Source organism: Sapajus apella, unplaced genomic scaffold (genome assembly GCF_009761245.1).
Source record: "Sapajus apella isolate SASKATOON/1434 unplaced genomic scaffold, GSC_monkey_1.0 scaffold6, whole genome shotgun sequence".
Taxonomy (NCBI): domain Eukaryota; kingdom Metazoa; phylum Chordata; class Mammalia; order Primates; family Cebidae; genus Sapajus; species Sapajus apella.
In genome coordinates, this window is record NW_022436946.1 from 2,926,334 (window position 1) to 2,944,243 (window position 17,910).

Consider the following 17,910-nt stretch of genomic DNA (forward strand, 5'->3'; position numbering starts at 1 on the left):
CCTAGTCACAATATGCAGACACTGAATGCCTATGAAAAGTGCTTTGTGGATGGTCAAATCAGACAAAAATATATTTTCATTATTAAAGATTTAAAAGCCAGGCCGAGCGCAGTGGCTCATGCCTGTCATCAGAGTACTTTGGGAGGCCAAGGCAGGCAGATCACTTGAGGTCAAGAGTTTGAGACCAGCCTGGACAACATGGCGAAATTCTATCTCTACGAAAGATATGAAAATTAGCCAGGTATGGTGGCATGCGCCTGTAGTCCCAGCTACTGGAGAGGCTGAGGCAGGAGAATCACTTGAACCTGCTAGACAGAGGTTGCAGTGAGCCAAGACTGTGGCACTGCACTCCAGTCTGACAGACAGAGTGAGACTCCATCTCCAACAACAACAACAAGAAGCACTAATTATAAGCCAATGGAGGTTGATAAGAAATATTTGGGGAAGATTAACTTGGTGAACACAGGTAAGAAGAAGTAGAATAGGGACACCAATTGGGAAGCTCTTGTGATTCTGATGTGAAATAAGAAAAAGGTAGATTGAAACACATAAATGGAGTAAGATTAGACAAGGCTTTACATTTCAGGAAGGCTGAAACCTTGCAGCCATTAATCCTTTAACACTGGTATAAAGGACGTACTCAATGAGCTGGAGGTTAATCAGAGGTAGGGTAGAGGAAGAAAAGAAGACAGTGAATCTACAACCTGATAAAAGGAAGGGAGGGAAGGAGGGATAAAGGGGTAGTTTTAGGGGACTATGGGGTTAAGTTTGAGATGATGGTAGAAAACTACAAGTGAAACTAATCAGCTAGTAGTCAAATCTATTCCCAAATCTCATCAACAGTTAAGTCCATGCTGAACTTAACACTGATTAAACTTACATTGATTAAACATATGCAAAGCCTTGTTATTTCAACAGTTCTTAAGGCTTCTGCCTTGAAATGACAGTGTATGAATGAACAGCAGGAAGCCTACTCAATATTGAATTACCTGCCACCAAACTCAGAGGAAAGAACCCTTCTGAATCATTCAGCGGGTATTTCTAGTGGGAAAGACCATGGCACCTGATGTTTTGATGACACATATGCTAGGAAACAGCAGCTTGTTCAGACTCCAGGGTAAATGTGAATAACCAGGGATTACAAGAATAACACTGCTTACAAGAATTGAGCTATAGTGCACTTCTGGCTGGGCAAGGTTTGCAAAGCAATACATTCAGAACTGTACACTGGCTGAGGCAAAATTTCTGAATTATTCTCAGGAAAATACCCACTAATCAGCTATAACTCTCCATCTCAGGCAATAAAATAACAACTGAGGCATTTCATTTCTTCCCAGAGTCTGCCGTGACACAGGAGCAGACTGAAGGGTCTGAGTGGTCTATCTTCTCTTTGCATGAATTAGGTATAGAAGGTAAGGGTCAAGGAAGTGTCCTCTCCCTCTGGCATATTAAATGTGCACAACAGATTCTCAAGAGCAGGACCAGGCATTCCAGGGATAATTTTAGAAGTGCATACATGGGCACATTTAAGATTTAAGTGACCAGGTTACATAGAACTCATAGAATCCTTAGTACAAGGAAACAAAACAAAACAAAAAAATGTTCTTAAGTAAAAATAAAAAGGCAGCCAAACGTGACACAAAATGGTAAAGGATGAGAAATCTACGCAAGAAATGAAAGCAAGTAAGTTATATTTTAAAAATATGAAATGGGAAGAGGGTGCTGTATTTTATTCTAATGGTTTTAAGTTACCATTTTAATGTTTTAAATATGTTCAAGTTAATTTGTTTACTTTTTAAGGAAAAAGTTTTGGATCTTTATAAAAAGCCCCATAATTTGTACAAATGTATTTTAAATGTTAAAGTGATGTTTAGAGCCTCACAGTTTCAAAACGATTGTTTGAGCAAGTACCTTGCAAAGGGACAATAAAAATACTTCAAAAACATAAAATTTAATTGGTAAAAGAAGTTAAGTCAAATAGCTGCCTTTTCTTTTTATGAGACAGAATCTCACTCTGTCACCCAGGCTGGAGTGCAGTGGCATGATTATAGCTCATTGTGGTCTTGAACTCCTGGGCTCAGGCAACCCTCTCACCCCAGCCTGCAGGTGAAGTCGCCATGCCTGGCTAATTTTTTAAAAACCTGATCGTAGAGATGGTGTCTTACTATGTTACCCAGACTGGTCTTGAACTTCTGGTCTCAATCAATCCCCCTCCTTGGTCTTAAACAGCTGCTTTTAAAATGTTTCTTCAAACAAACCAATAGTGTACAAAGGCATTTTGTATGAAAAAAGCCTAAATATTAATTATATTTTAACATCAATTTTTATATATTTCTTACTTTAAGAAACTGGCCTTTAGGACTGTGGACTAAAACAATGTGAAGTTAATAAATAACTGCATTTATCTGAAGACTATTAAATGGAAAAAATGAGGTATAACTTGCTTGTGATTTAAAAAAAAAATCACTAATGAATATAAACATTTTAGACGAAAATGCCCAAAACTTGTATTTTACATATTTCACTAGTTTATACAATATTCTACTAAAAGACAAGTTATCCCTCTCATGACTCTGTCTCCAAAAATTGGTCATTTAGTAAGGCAATACTAAAGAATTATTATTATTGACAAATTAATTTTAAGATAACAGCTGAAGAAAATGAAATAGTTATCATGCAATCTCTATGTTTACAATCTTCCCATATGTTCTTGTTCCTGAGTTTTCTCCAAAATCCAGAAAAAGGATCAACATAACCATAACTATATCAATAGAGTCATTACTTTATATTTCTTACTATGATTTATGTTTCTATTTTTAAAAATCATTATTTAAAATTTTAAGTAATTTAAATGTATAATTTGATGTAACAATATATAGCATTATCTATTAAAGTTAGTAAGAATTTCTAATCATGTGACTAGCCAAAAAACCCCCTAATAACAATAATCAGGCACATGCACACACACACACACACACACACACACACACACACACACACACACACTCAAATTAGCATGATTGCTTCTCTACATCTGGTGTATCTTCTTGAGTGTCAGCAGAACTCCTGAGCTTCTCTCTATCCTCTTTCTAACTCAGTCCCAAGAATGGGAGAGTCCCTAGGTAGCTGGTAAATATGGAAATAATTAATGAAGCCCTCTTATTTCCCTATCACTCTGTGTTCCTTTGGAAGCAAGTCTGCTCAGAGAGTGCATTTTTTTCCTGCTCCTGCAAAGGCAGTGTTCTTAATACTGCCATGATTGGGAGGATAAGACTGCTTCTGTATGCAGGTCAGTTTGAATCAGGAAACCTACCTGGCTCTTGTGCTAGTTGGCATCATTTACCTTTACCAATAATTAAGGTGGTATTTTTAGTCACTATTTGAAATTATTTCTTAATGTGTTAAGAATACAGATGGGGGCCAGGCACAGCGGCTAACATCTGTAATCCCAGCACTTTAGGAGGCTGAGGTAGGCAGACTGCTTTAGCCCCCAGGTCTGAGACCACCCTGGGTAACAGGCCGAAACCCCATCTCTATAAAAAATACAAAATTAGCTGGGCGTGGTGGTGTGTGCTTGTAGTCCCAGCTACTTGGGAGGACTGATTGAGCCCAGGAGGTGGAGGCTGCAGTGAGCTGTGATCACACCACTGTACTCCAGCCTGAGCAACAGAATGAGACTCTATCTCTTAAAAAAAAATCCAGGTAGGTAAAGACAAGCATAATTTCTGGGCTCCTTCGTGGACCCTAGTAAGCAATTGCAGTTGACAAGACTGACTGAATCTCTTATGAGTGTCTTTAAAGTTTGAACTGCTTCAGAGTTCCATCCATTTCATAAAACATATTGATAGGGCAGTTTACCTCTGACACAAAAAGCCACTTCCAAAAAGAACTGTCCCTTAAAACATTAACAGTCTCAAAATAGAATGAATTTATAAAGTTTTATTATACACGAGGTCAGTGTACAAAAAACCAAAACAGAAGAAAAATTATTAAAGTAACTCAATGTAATTACCTTACATATCAAATGTGATATGCTCAAAGGTCTAAAGGACAGCTGCCATGTTATATTTTACTATTCATCTAGTGTTTTACTATTAGTGGTCATTTTAATACTGCAATTTTGGACTTACTTTTGTTAACAGATAAACAATATGAAACAGAATAATTCCAGGCTAATCAAATTACAGGAGAAGAGTGGCTTGGGTAAGAGATTTAAAATTATTTACATTATATAGTAATATGAAAAGTATAAGGATTTTAATGACTGTTTTTAAAAACAACCCCTTTTTTTAAGCTCTCATCACTAGGTGGTCTACTATAACAATACAGTGCTTATTAAACATAATGTTACAAACAGATCATATTTTGGTCTGTTATCCTGTGAGGGCAGGAAGTATTCAAAGCAAGTCTAGAACATCCTGACAGAAATCAAGGATGGTCACAGAAGTTCTAGGTGGTGTTAAGAAGACAAAAATATCAACTTAGAAGAAACTCTTTCTAGAAAACTGTGACAAAATCACGTTAAGTTGATCAGATTCAATGAGTTAAAACAAATTGCCTATAAAAAATTACCTAGAGTTCCACAATGATATTCAAAAGGAAAAATAATCAGCAAATCATAGTCATTGTTTTTTTTTGAGATTCAGAAAAAAACTGTTAAGAGTTATTGTGTGTATATCCCCAGGACTGGCAAAGTGTATCCATACATAAAAGATTAATGCCAACAACAAAAAGTACTCTCCTCACATAAATCATTAATGGATGGGCTAATGAGACCCTCTGGCTTTTGGGACTCTCCTTAAACCACCAGTTTAAAAGGAATTCCTGTATTATGCAACATTCTATTAAATAATTACAAAAGATTAATAGTGTGCCATGACATTCCATCACAAGTATAAAAAGTCCTCCTAAATAAGAAAGATGGCCATACCATAATCTCAGGTCCCTGAACAATAAAGAAAACTCATAAGTGCAAAACTAAGTCAGTATTACCTTTAAAATGGATTTGGGTACTGTCGAACTTTGCATTTTGATTTGTTGGTTTTAGCAGTTGCTCCTGGTTGCTGCCTTGACTATTATCCTTGCTCTTTCAGTCAGTAAAAAAAAACTGGAAAAAAGGCCTTTCTAAGAACAGAGGACAAAGACTCACCTATTAGGCCTGCCTTTAACTTTAACCTAGAAAGCCAAGGTAAGAGGTCTTGTCACTCTGGTCCAAACAGTATTGCTTCTCCTGTTAGTACTATTTCCTCTGACCTATCTTGTCATGAAAAGCAGTGCATTGGTGGTATTTCCTCTTCAGGTAGGAAAAGAATTTAATGTTTTATACTGCTGGATCTCTGGCCACAAGCCTAAGAACACTTGGAGGCATAAGAAAGTGTAAAGCACAAATTAAATAAATTATTCTAATTCTGTTGAAGATAATGTATATTTATATGGAATTATTATTTTGTTAAAATGTCACTTCAGTAGCTGAAACCACCACTTCAGAAATATGTTATAAAAAATGTCTCAAAGACAAATTGTACCATATATGTTATAAAGATTAAATTTAACAAAGGGCTTGGAAAAAAAAAACACATTAAAATCAGAAACAAGGGTATTAACAGAACGTTTACAATTTTAAGTGTAAAGCAGTATTGAAGAAGTAATAAAGGAGAAAAGTGTAGAATTCTGTATTCCCAAGTCTCATTCTAGTTAAACATGTGTTAGAAATACAGTTATAAGTGAGTATATTTTAGTACATGCAAGAGAGAAAGAGAAAGAAAGAGAGAGAGAGAGAGAGAGAGAGAGGAAAGAAAGAAAAACTTGATACCTTTCTGAGAAATGTAGCTGCTTAACCTTAATGTGTATATACTGTTCAGATCAGAGGTTCTCATCCTTGGCACTATTAATGTTTTGAGCTGGGTAATTCTGTCTTGTCCATGGTAGGATATTTAACACCATCCCTGACCTCTACCCACTAAATGTCAATAGCATCTCCCTTCCTCCTGTTGTGTCTACTAAAAATGTCTCCAAACGTCCCCTAGGTACCAAAATCATAAGCAAATGAGAGCCACTGGCTTACAATACACAACCTTAAATTTCTGTAAACATATAAATAATTTTCTAAAAATCCATACTTTTAAAATGACTGTAATATATAAAATCTATCCATTTTATCTTTGGCATGAGTGCATTATTTGTGACACAAGCATTCTTCCCAGAAATTGTTTAACTATCTACCAGTAGAAGAGACTTAAGCAGATTAAAGTAAAATAGTGCAAAGCCTGGTCCTTTTAACAAATGCAAATTATTTCTCTTACCACCGTCCCTACCTTGAACCTAGTACACTCCGGCTTTTGCCCTCTACCAATCTACTGAATCTCTCTGAGTGCTACCAGAACTACTTTTCAGTCACCATCCTTCTTTGTAAATACACTACTAATCATATAGTCTTCATATAATTTTTCAATGATTTTAACTTATGTTTTATTTCTCTGCCCATATCATTTAAACATTTTAACCACTCAATAATAAAAATTGGACAGAAAAAAATAAAACTTTAATTTATCTCTATATAAAAGCAAGATGTATTTAAATGTAGGATGCAACAAGGAAAGGTTTTAAATAAAGATACGGTGGTGCTAGTAAAGATTCAGAAAAAGGTATGAAAACGATTAGAAAACAACTGAGTCTTGAAAGACTGAAAAAAATCCAGAATTTTCAGAGTGGTAGAAAGCAGCCTGAACATAAATACAAGCTACATGTAAATCAAGACTAAAAACTGATGGATTTAGAAGACTGTGTGACACATAGAGGTGAGATCCTTGCTGCTTTGTGAGAACAGAGATTATTACACCTTAATATTTTTTAAGGATAAAATCATGAAATGCAATCATATTCCTCTTGATGTCACAGAAAAATACAGGAAGAACCATTCTTAAACCATTTTGCTCCATCAAAAGAAAATGTTACCGTAGCTCTATTAATGCTTACAATTTATATAAATTAAAAGATAATATCCCAAACTTCTCTGTGTTTTTTATAACTTACTTTAAACAAGGTACATTATCACGAAGCCCATCAGATGAACTGCTACTGGTAGACGGATGAGACTGAGGAGGAATGGGCTGTGGGTTGGACCCTCCCCCGGGTGTTGGCAAAGGTGGTGCCTGCTCACCCTCTGGAGTCTCCACATCATTTATTTCATATAGTAATCGAACTTCCAGCATCTGTTGTAAAAGTAAGGTAGTTTTCTTATTCTTAATAATTACGGATCATTTTATTACAATTTATACACACATATACAAACACTCACAGAAACTTCAGTGGTGAGAAGATTTTTAAAAGTAAAAATTTAGCAAGATTTCAAAAAGTAAGGATTTAGCAAGAAAATATTCTTGACTCAGGGAATACATCCACAAATGTGCATTATGATTTTAGAACTTGTACTCGTGTTACTGTCAAATTAGAGTGCACTCACATTCATATTAGCTTTCCTTAAAGGAAATATACACTATACTTAAGGATTTAAATAATCAGTGAAAATATATGCAAAAAAATGCTATTTTTTACAAAAGAGAGATGATAATGTAAATACTAAGGTATTTTCAAAAATTCTGTACAAAACTGACTGCAAAAGCTCTTCTAAATCACCCACAAATTTAAAAATGTCAGACACTTGACCATGAAAATAAGATGTTACTACCGGAATGACTTCTGTGATTACTTCCTGCTTGCTGAATCTATAAATAATGACATGAGCTGAAACTCCAGCTATGCACAGCATTCTACTTTCCGGACACCAGGAGATGATCTGAATGGCATATGGATCTTCATCTACAATGTCTGTGTTTGGCCTTTCATCTTTGTTTCTTGACTTTTCAAATACTTTAGATGTCTTTAGTTTATATAATACTTGTAGGGTTACTGGAAAAAAGATAATATATGTTAGACATTTTAATACAAAAAGATCAAAATATAAGGTAACGTTTAATCACTCATATTACATATGGAAAATGGTCCATATTTATACCATATTTTCATTTCTCAATCTACATTAGTCTATTATACATTTAGATAATATATTCTTTGTACTCATTGACCAAACAAGGGTGTGCTCATTGTATTCATGAAGAAGATCCATTATCACAATGAATTTTGGATAAACTTAAAAAAAAGAGTAATACAAACATTTTGGAAAAACGATGTATAAATACATGAAAATAATAAACAACACAGTTTGCTTCCTAAAATGATTTTCTACCTATGTTCTCTAGAAAAGATATACCAATATAATTGAACATCCCTACATGAGGAAACACAACAGATTCTGAGTTAACTGGATTCCCACTGAATGCCTGCCATGTGTATTTTGCAAACATTAATCATTAAAGGCATTATTTCCTTTTTTGCTACTATGTAACCACCAGATTTATTTCACAAAGACAACATGAACCTTGGTGATACAAGTTTAGACTCAGGCATTAAAATTATTCTACAAATTTTTGTTGATTTGGAATGTATTCCCACTTCTCCTAACTGTTGACTTGTGAAGAGAAGGTTTAAAGAAATTTTGAAAAAAAAATTTGAATACTCCTGTTGCCAATTATTCTTTTTTTTTTTTTTTTTTGAGTCAAAGTCTCACTTTGTCACCCAGGCTGGAGTTCAGAGGCACAACTTTGGCTCCGCCCAGGTTCAAGCAATTCTTCTGCCTCAGCCTCCCGAGTAGCTGGGATTACAGACATGCACCAGCAAGCCTGGCTAATTTTTGTATTTTTAGTAGAGATGGGGTTTCACCATATTGGCCAGGCAGGTCTTGAACTCCTGACCTTATGATCCACCCACCTTGGCCTCCCAAAGTGCTGGGATTACAGGCATGAGCCACTGCACCTGGCCCACCAATTATTCTTGATTTACTAATATTAAGACTATCTTTATTAAAAATTCTAAACTAATGTATTTAATAAATAAAGCATTAAATTTATAACCTCTAAATTTCAAATTAAATACTGGTAAAGCAATTATAAACAGCATATATAAAAGGAGTGATTGTGTAACACATAACAGATAATGAATATTAAAAATACTTACTTGCAGAAGCATCCCAGAACTTAAGTGACCCATCAGCATGCCTATGAAAAGCAAGGTTGAGAGTGTGATGAATCAAATTACAGTTTTTCCTTCTTTAAATGGATACTGCTATTAAAAAGTCACCAAAATGATGAAAAAGGTAAAAAAAGAATCAGAGTAAACTGGCAGGTTCTTAAGAATAACTTATTTCTTATTATAACATAAGAGAAAGCGCTATCTGCCTAATAAGTTAAAATTCATATAGTCTTAATTAATTACATTTAGCTATTACAGGTTTATTTGGTGAAGACAAGCTTTTACTTACCCTGTAATAATTATTTCTGGGTAACTTTGAGCACCCAAGCCCCAATTACCTCCATTGATGGGCCATTCCTATAAAAAAAAAAAAGATCATTGCATAAAGCAACTTGCAAGTCTACTATGTACCTTCATATGTGTGTGCATATAAATAAGCCAGTGAAAAACATATTTTTCTTGCAAAAATAATTTTTAACATATTTTCTATAGAAATGGTATCAATGTTATCAAATACTCCAAGGTGATATAGAATAAATTAAAAAATATAACATTAAATATTGAAACTCATGTTCAATACCTTTTTGCTGTAGCCTTGACGTTTCTGTCTAGCTCCAACAGAATAAAGTGCAGGAATAAGGTCCACAGGACAATCAGCAAAATATTCGCAACATGTAACAGGGGACTCATGTATACTCAAAGGGTAGGGATTTTCAAATATAGGATATCTTTAACAACAGGAAGAAGAAAAGTATTTATTAATTTAATGAATTATTCCATACAATTAATACAAAAATAAAAGCTTTAAAAAAACTTACATTCTATCATAGAGACTAAATTGATTAAATTTTGTAAATATATTTAACAATTGAAGTCTTTTATAATAAAAGATGCTCAATTAGAATACTAAACACAAAGGCTCTAGTTTCAACTCCATGCCATATGCCATACACTACACTAAGTGCTTTAAGTATATAGATCTCATTTACTTCTTGCACCAGATTTAGTATGTAGGCATTTCACTGAAGAACAAAAGTTTACAGAGAACAACGTGTCAAAGGCATGCCTGCTGGCAAATGGAATAACAGGTACCTCATCCTTACATCAGCAGAGCTAATAAACTTTCAATTCTTTTTCTCTCCATAAATATGATACCTAGTCCAATATTTAATTCAGAATATTCTCTTGTTTTGGTAATAATCTATAATAAAATTATACCTTAAATGTTTTCTACATATGAAGTTATTTTATCAAATAAAGCAAAAAATGCTTTTAAAAATCATGAAATTAAAGTAGAATCCTATTTAAATACAGAACGATATTTCTTTTTTCGTTTAAAGTCCTTAGAATGAAAATAGTCTAGAAAACCAGAAACTGACTAAAAAATTTAAATAGTGCAAAGTGGCTAGTTTGCAAAAATTAGTCTACTACTCACAATTTTTTAAAACCGAGGAGAGAATTTGCCAAAAAGTCCTTTATAAACTGCAAAATGAACCCAACTATCACCACTCCCACCTCCAGGACAAAACACAAACAACATGCATTAATAAAATAACAAAATGGCAAGCAACATTCTTCTCTTTATAACATAGATTATTTTCTTAGCTCAGCGAGTCTATTATTACCATACATTTAACTGATATTTTTGCTAAATAAAATGCCTAGTCACAGATTACTTGCATAGTATTTTCTTTGACTTAAATGTATCTCAGTACAGACCACATGTGAAAAGTCTCAATTATTTGAAAAACTTGCCTAAGGGGAAAAAAAATAAAAGAAAATCATATTAAGAATAAGTTATTCTAGGACTATCATATAGAAATAATATTTTCAAGTGATCTTGTTATTTTAAAAAGAAAAAAAAACCCTCACAATTGATTAGTACAAGTAACAAGTGCTAAGCTGAAGTAAACGCAGGATTTGCTAAACATCAGGTACATAATACTGTTCATCTACTTCAGGGTCTCCCAACCTCAGTACTATTCACATTTTGGAGCAGATAATGTTTTATTGTGAAGCACTGTCCCGTGCACTGTGGATGTTTTACATCATCATCTGTCTTCTACCCACTAGATGCCAGTAGCAACACCCTCAAACACACTTAAAAGGTTTCCTCGGACATCACCATACATTCCCTGGGCAGGAGGAGGGCAGAGGTGGAGGTGGGGGATGTAAAAATCACCCTCGATTGAGAAACACTGAAATACTAAATGGGTAAACTCAATTAAAAAACATACTTAATGATTACTTCTCCAAAGATAAAAATAAGTAATACAATGTGATTCCATTCAAATAATTTGTAAGTAAACATTACCATCTACGATCCAAAAAGCAGAATATGGCAAATACCATAAAAAGTTACAAAGAAGCTGTAGTGGCAAGTTACAGATCAGATATAATATATCTGGTAAACAAAAGATAGGAAAAGCCTTAAAAAAGATAAGAAGGTTGACTTTGAAAGTTATATAGATTTTTAACAGCTGTGAAACAACTAGAGTGTTTCAGGTATTGGGAATTACATAAGAGAAGCAATGGAAGTAAAATGTCTGTTGAACACATAGTTCTGTCTTCCTAGGGAATAAGACACTTGTGAGAAGACAGTGAGAGACCAGGTTGTAAAGAAACCCTGAATTCCTACTGTTTGGAGTAGCAGGTGTTTTTAAATCAAAAAACAATATTGAACCACGGTATAAAGAGGACAGTACAAGACTGGAGCTGTGTGTAAAATGAATCTGGCAATGGAATGCATAAACATTGCAACAGAGAGTGAGTGGAGGCAGAAAGACTAAAATAGCTTATTTTGGAGGTAAATAGCGATGGGATTAATTTTTGTCATGCTGATTTTGTGTGGCCCCAGGATATCTTAGTGTCAGCCTGAATCACATGAAATTTCAGAAATACAACAAATTTTTACCTAAAAGTGAAAATGTTATAAGATTCAACATAATGGAGAAATTTGACAAGTAAGTAGATATGTGAGTCTGGAGCTCTCAAAAGAGGTCAAGGTTATAAATATAAATGTAGAGTTTTCATAGAAATGAAAGCACTAATGCTATGATAAAAGGGATCTTTAATCAACCACATACTCATTGAATCACCAAATTTTATTTCTTACCCATTTTGTGCAAGGTCTATAAGTACTAAATCCTTTTCTAGAAGAACAACCACAGCATATGGTTCTTGAAAATCTGGAATTTGACAACAATGCATGAATTATAGCTCTAAAGTTGCAAATGCAAATGAGCAGCAAATTAGATAAATGTTTTTTGCTTGATTTTATTTTATTTCATTCTCTTGCATATTTAACATTCTGATCCTATGATACTTCATGCATGTTATTTAAGGCCAGTAAGTTATATGAAATAAATCTATTTAATAATCCTTTCAAAATTATTTTACTTTCATAAAAATGAGTAAGACAGAAATTTCTATGGTATTGCAAATTTCAAAGCTGGAGATAAACAACAAAACTAAAATTTAAATTTGAATAATACAGATAACAACAATTATCATTATTTAATCTCATAGGAACCAAAAAGAGTTCCAGTTCTAATATAACAATAATTTCTTGGATGTTTCATATGTGCCTGTGAACCATAAAATATGCTACATCATTACACCTCAATGAATTTCAACTAAAGTAAAAAAAAAGTCCAGATTTAAATTCTTCTTGAATTAAATATGCTAGCTGTGATGGTTAATTTTACGCGTCAACTTGTCTATGATATGGGTCTCCCCAGCTGTTTGGTCAAATACCAGTCTAGACATTTGCTGTGAAAATAAAAACATATATATATATATATATATATATGTATGTATATAAGTATTAGATGTGATTAACATTTAAATCAGTAGATTCTGAGTCAATCAGATTACCCTCTGAATGAATGGGCCTCATCCAATCAGATTAAGGTCTTAAAAACACAAACTGAGGTTTCCTAAAAAAAGACAATTTTGCCTCAAGATTGCAACACAGAAACCATGTCTGAAATTTCAATCCATAGATTTCAGACTCAAGACTGCAACACAAATGCTTTCCTGAATTTCCATCCTGCTGTCCTGCTCATAGGTTCCAGACTTCCAGTCCCACAGTAGTGTGAGCCAATTCCTTAAAATCAATCAACCAATCAGTTTCTCTCTTCTGTAAGGTCTGCTTCTATGGAGAATACTCACTAACACATCACTATCTTAACAGAATTTTAAAATGTGTCTTAATTTTGATAGTTTTTTTATTTTTCAAAAGTACTACTAATACACAATAATATTAAACAGATTAAGTTTATTAAACAACTTCTGAAACAAAATTTGCTAGGTTATAAATTCAGCATCTCTTCTACAGAAGAGTTAGCATAACAGGATAAGTAGTTTTACTTAAACAACATAGGTCTTTTTTTTTTTTTTTTAAACTATCAGCTACCTATAGAGAACGAGCTCTAAGGTTACAAAGCTTACCATTTGGGTATGGTGTTTCACATAGTGTTAGAAAGTCAACAATTGAATAGTCCATTTCTAGCACAGCAGTGCTTTTCCCATGCATCACTGTTAAGCAAGGTCTTCTTCCTACAGTATCATATGACAAACCTCCTGATAAAATAATAAAAGGCTCCCTGGAAATAAAATACACGTTAAGATTATTAATGGCATAGTAAATTTTTTTGCTACATCGTAATTTTTTAATCTAGTGAAATAGCATAATCTTAAATTCTAACATTTTTACACATCATATAATTTAATTCTCATGTGGAATTTTTAATTGGATTAGGTAAGACCCAAGTGAATTACTGAAAATTCATCTACAATAAAAATAAACACTGACTACATTTGACTTTCACACAACCCTTTTATCCCTAAAACTTTTTATCTCCTAAATAAAATTTTCATAAAATTATCTCTGGGTTTCTGCTGAATAAAGTCTCTTGAATGCATTGCCTGGACTTCCAATCCTAACCAGGCCTTCTCAATAGAAGTTCCCACAGAGAATCTTAATGCCTTGAGGGGTCCATTGCATATAATGGATTAAATTCTCAAGGATGCATCAAGAATTGTACTCAATACAAATCACTGAGGAAAGAACTGTAAGAGACACTCAAATCATTTCCTGTATACCTTAATTTCTTCTAGAACCTTGGCTGACACACTTTCAAACCATAGCTCCCATACATACATTTATCAGTTGCCAGCCTGATAATTCTAATTAACCTTATAATTCTGTTATATCTAATTTTCCCACTCTCCCTATTAGTCATTATTAAATCTAAATTATTTAACTAGGCCCATTTTTTAAACTATTAATATATGCTTATTTTTTTCATATATTATAGTCTGGGTATATTCCCATGCATTTGACTTTTCTTTCCATTTACTGGTAGTGAAGCTATTTATGATACATTATACAGATGATTTAAATTTTCTGTATATTATTTCTAAAATATCTCCATTTATGATTTCTTGGTTTTTAAATGCTTAATCTAAGGCCAGTGTATCTATCTTCCTCCTCACTCATTATTCATAATGTTACTTCCTTCTTTTCCATTTATTGAATTTTTAGTCTTCACGTCTTCTACAAGCCATATGTAATAATATCCAATGGTTAAAAGTGCTAGTTCTGGAACTAAACCACCTGCATTTAAATCTTAGCTCTGGCTTAACTTCTGCATAATCTTCAGCAAGCTGCTTCCCTCTATGTTCCTAGCTTCTACGTGTATAAAACGGATATACAGTGATAAGTATCTAATCTCAGGTAATTCTTAAACTGGACAGTACCTGGCTCATAGTAAGAGTTTCCTATTATTATTATATCATCAAATTGTCATTTTCATCCATTATGAAAATTTCTCTTCAGGATGTGTGAGAAACAAAACCCATTAAAACCACTAAATTATATTTATTTTTATCTAAAACAAGAGTACATCAACTTCACATAAATTTAATTGGACTGGTAATCATATGGATATGTAGTTCATAAGTAAATATAAATATCAATGCAATACATGTATGTACTTGTGTACATAATACTTTTATAAAACTATACCCTTATGTGTCCTTCCTTGCTTTATTTTTTCCATAGCAGTTATCACTACACAGATTTATTTTGCTTACTGTTTTTCCCATCAAAATGTATGCTTTATGAGGGCAGTGGTTTTGTGTGTTTTGTTCATTGCTGTATCCACAACAGTGCCTGGAACAGTGCCAGCCACATAGTGGGTAGGAATTAATATTTTTTCAAAGGAATGAATGAATAGAAATGTGTATTGCACTAATCATTCACTACTATCATTTATTTTTTTTTTACCACTGATTCATTTGGGTAATGTTTCTCTACCTAAATTGCACTTAGGGAGCTTAAAATGTTATCCTAAGTAGAACCATAGCCATATATTCAGTGTTTCAACCTCTCAGCATACTGTGATTATGATGACTGTGCTCAGGAAAGTATATTTAATTTTCTTCCACTTTTTATCACATACAATGAATTAGTAGAATAATATATCTCCTATCTTTTATATTTTGAGATACAATATGCAACTGAATTAAAATAATCCAAGGACAGGGATGAAGGGACCCATGGGTAACTAATACTTGTTAAATTTATAGATTGGGAGAATTGAGCCAGGTATTCTATATGTACTATTTCTACAACAGCTGATAAGTATTCTTTTAAATATAACCTTTTTTTAAAAAAAAAAAAAAACATATTAACATCAGAACAATGAAGATGATAGCTGCACGTTACAGAATAAAATGTCTAAAAAGCGCCCAAGGAGATCAAACTGGGTAGGTGACCAGTTTATACAATCTTGACACTATGGTAGCTACTTAGGTTTATACTCAGAAAGCAAGTAGTAAGCTGCCTGTACTTATTTTCTAAACTTAAGAGAAAAAAATATATATACATATATATATTTACAAAAGAGAAAGAGTCCGAAAGAAATGCCAACTGACCTGTCGTCAAGGTAATTTTTTCCATAATAATAAATATTTGGCAAATCTACTTTACTTGTTCTATTTTATGTGCTGTCTCTTTAAAACTATCTGACTGCCAGACAAGAACCATCCAACCTGTGAACCTTCATAGATTATCTCTTTTTTCCTTATAATGTCCCCAGCTTGAAGCATAAATATTAGTGATTGTTTTAAAAAAAATCAGTCATAAATACAATGATAAAATAAAGTTCAATATTTTAGCACTACACAGCAAAAATTATGAATTTTCAGGTTTGGAGGCATTTGAAATTTTATTAAAAGTTCTAGGGATCTAAATTTTTTCTAGGTAACATGAATTACAGAGGTGAAGAATATTTTCCTTTAAAAAAAAATAAAAAGGTAAGCTGTTTGATGTTATAAGAAAGTCTAGAGATAATAGTTTTTATTCTATTACTTTAAGTAGAATTTTAGTAGTATCCCTTTTAATTATATTGAGTGTTAACCCAGACCCTTCTCATTTTGGAAGACAGCCAGGTTAGAAAGTTGTCAGTCTGGAAGCCTCATCGTTTGATTAGATTTTTTTTAACAAACTAGACACTTGATGGAGTACACATGCTTTCTGCCAATGATCACCTTCCCAGGCCTGCCTTAACAACAGGTTCAGCTGAAGCTGTGTTTCCGTATGATGTCTTCTTCATTTCAAAGTGCCACTTCTATCCAAAAAGCCACTTGTATAACTAATTTGCTAAACTCAGCTCCATAATACTACCTATTCCTTTGCTGAAATATTTTTAGCACCTGTGTTCCAGGGAATAAAACAGTGCTCCTATGTCTAGTCTAGGCAGACAACACACTATGATAGGTATTAATACTGTGAAGATCAACACAAGGCTAAGTGGTAGGCTGACTATGAGGGCAGGGCCACAGGAGCAACATGAGATCGCATGGTGAGGACAGGCCCCAGAAGGGATGGCAGATGGGCTGGGACCTGAACGAAAAGGAGCCAGCCATTCAAAGAACTGGATTTGTGGAAAAATGAGGTCCACTCTAGTCAGCAGGAATAGCCACTGCAAAGATCTGAAGTCAGAAAGGAGCTGGGTGTATCTGAGGAACTAAAAGGCCAATGGGGCAGCAGCACAGTAAGGCAGAACATGGTAATGGGAGAAAGGACTCCAAATCCTGCAGACACATCCTGTTTACTCCATTAGGATCTGTAGAATCTGTCTCCTCCTTTTCATTTCCACAATTACTTTCGTACAATGGCATTCAGATGAGTTGTTCACTGACTGAGAGATGTACTTTCCCTCATTTTCTGTTTAGTCAGTTCCTGTTCCTCCTTCAAAACTCATTCCAATCATCATCATCTCCTCAGAGAAACCTTTCCTAGCCTGCCCACCCTGACAGAGTTGGAAGCCCCTTCCATGTTCCTAGGTACCTTCTGCATACCTCTACTCAGCATTACCACACTTCACTGTCATTGTTTATCTGATTTCCCTCTGCATGTTTTACCTCTGCATCCCCCAAACCTTAGCTAGGTACCCCAAGGTGTTTGTCAGAGAAATATTTAAAATATCACTAACCCTACACTGCCTCACCAGACTTAATGGTTTGGAAATGCTCTAAATAGTCAATCTCATATCACATTGTCTACATTACTAATTGTCCTCATTACTGATTTTACCTAATGCACAACAATTTTTTTTTTCAAATGAAAATGTACAATTCCATTATAGAGGGAACACTTAATAACTATATATTTGGTAAGCAGCATTATTCCTTAGCTCTTGAGAGCTACCTGCAAACTAATACCTAAACTTTACCACTCTATTCCTAGTGCTTGGCAGAAAGTCCAAAGAAATACATATTTCCTGAATGAATAAATAATTACTGATTTAACAA

General features: G+C 33.8%; 1 protein-coding gene across 9 annotated transcripts in view; it reads right to left on the reverse strand.

The window, feature by feature from the left end:
• Nucleotides 1-17,910, reverse strand: part of STXBP5 (syntaxin binding protein 5) — a 181,028-nt gene that overhangs the window by 62,113 nt on the left and 101,005 nt on the right. For all 9 annotated transcript variants that reach the window (XR_004267725.1, XR_004267723.1, XR_004267722.1 and 6 more), the window contains exons 10-16: nt 13,540-13,694; nt 12,203-12,275; nt 9,668-9,815; nt 9,377-9,444; nt 9,073-9,113; nt 7,688-7,908; nt 7,033-7,211 (exon numbers count right to left, since the gene is read on the reverse strand). Coding sequence is in view for 5 of the 9 variants with exons in the window: in XM_032274510.1 (XP_032130401.1) it covers nt 7,033-7,211; nt 7,688-7,908; nt 9,073-9,113; nt 9,377-9,444; nt 9,668-9,815; nt 12,203-12,275; nt 13,540-13,694 (885 nt within the window). In the remaining 4 variants the exon portion in view is untranslated. The remainder of the gene's footprint in view (nt 1-7,032; nt 7,212-7,687; nt 7,909-9,072; nt 9,114-9,376; nt 9,445-9,667; nt 9,816-12,202; nt 12,276-13,539; nt 13,695-17,910) is intronic.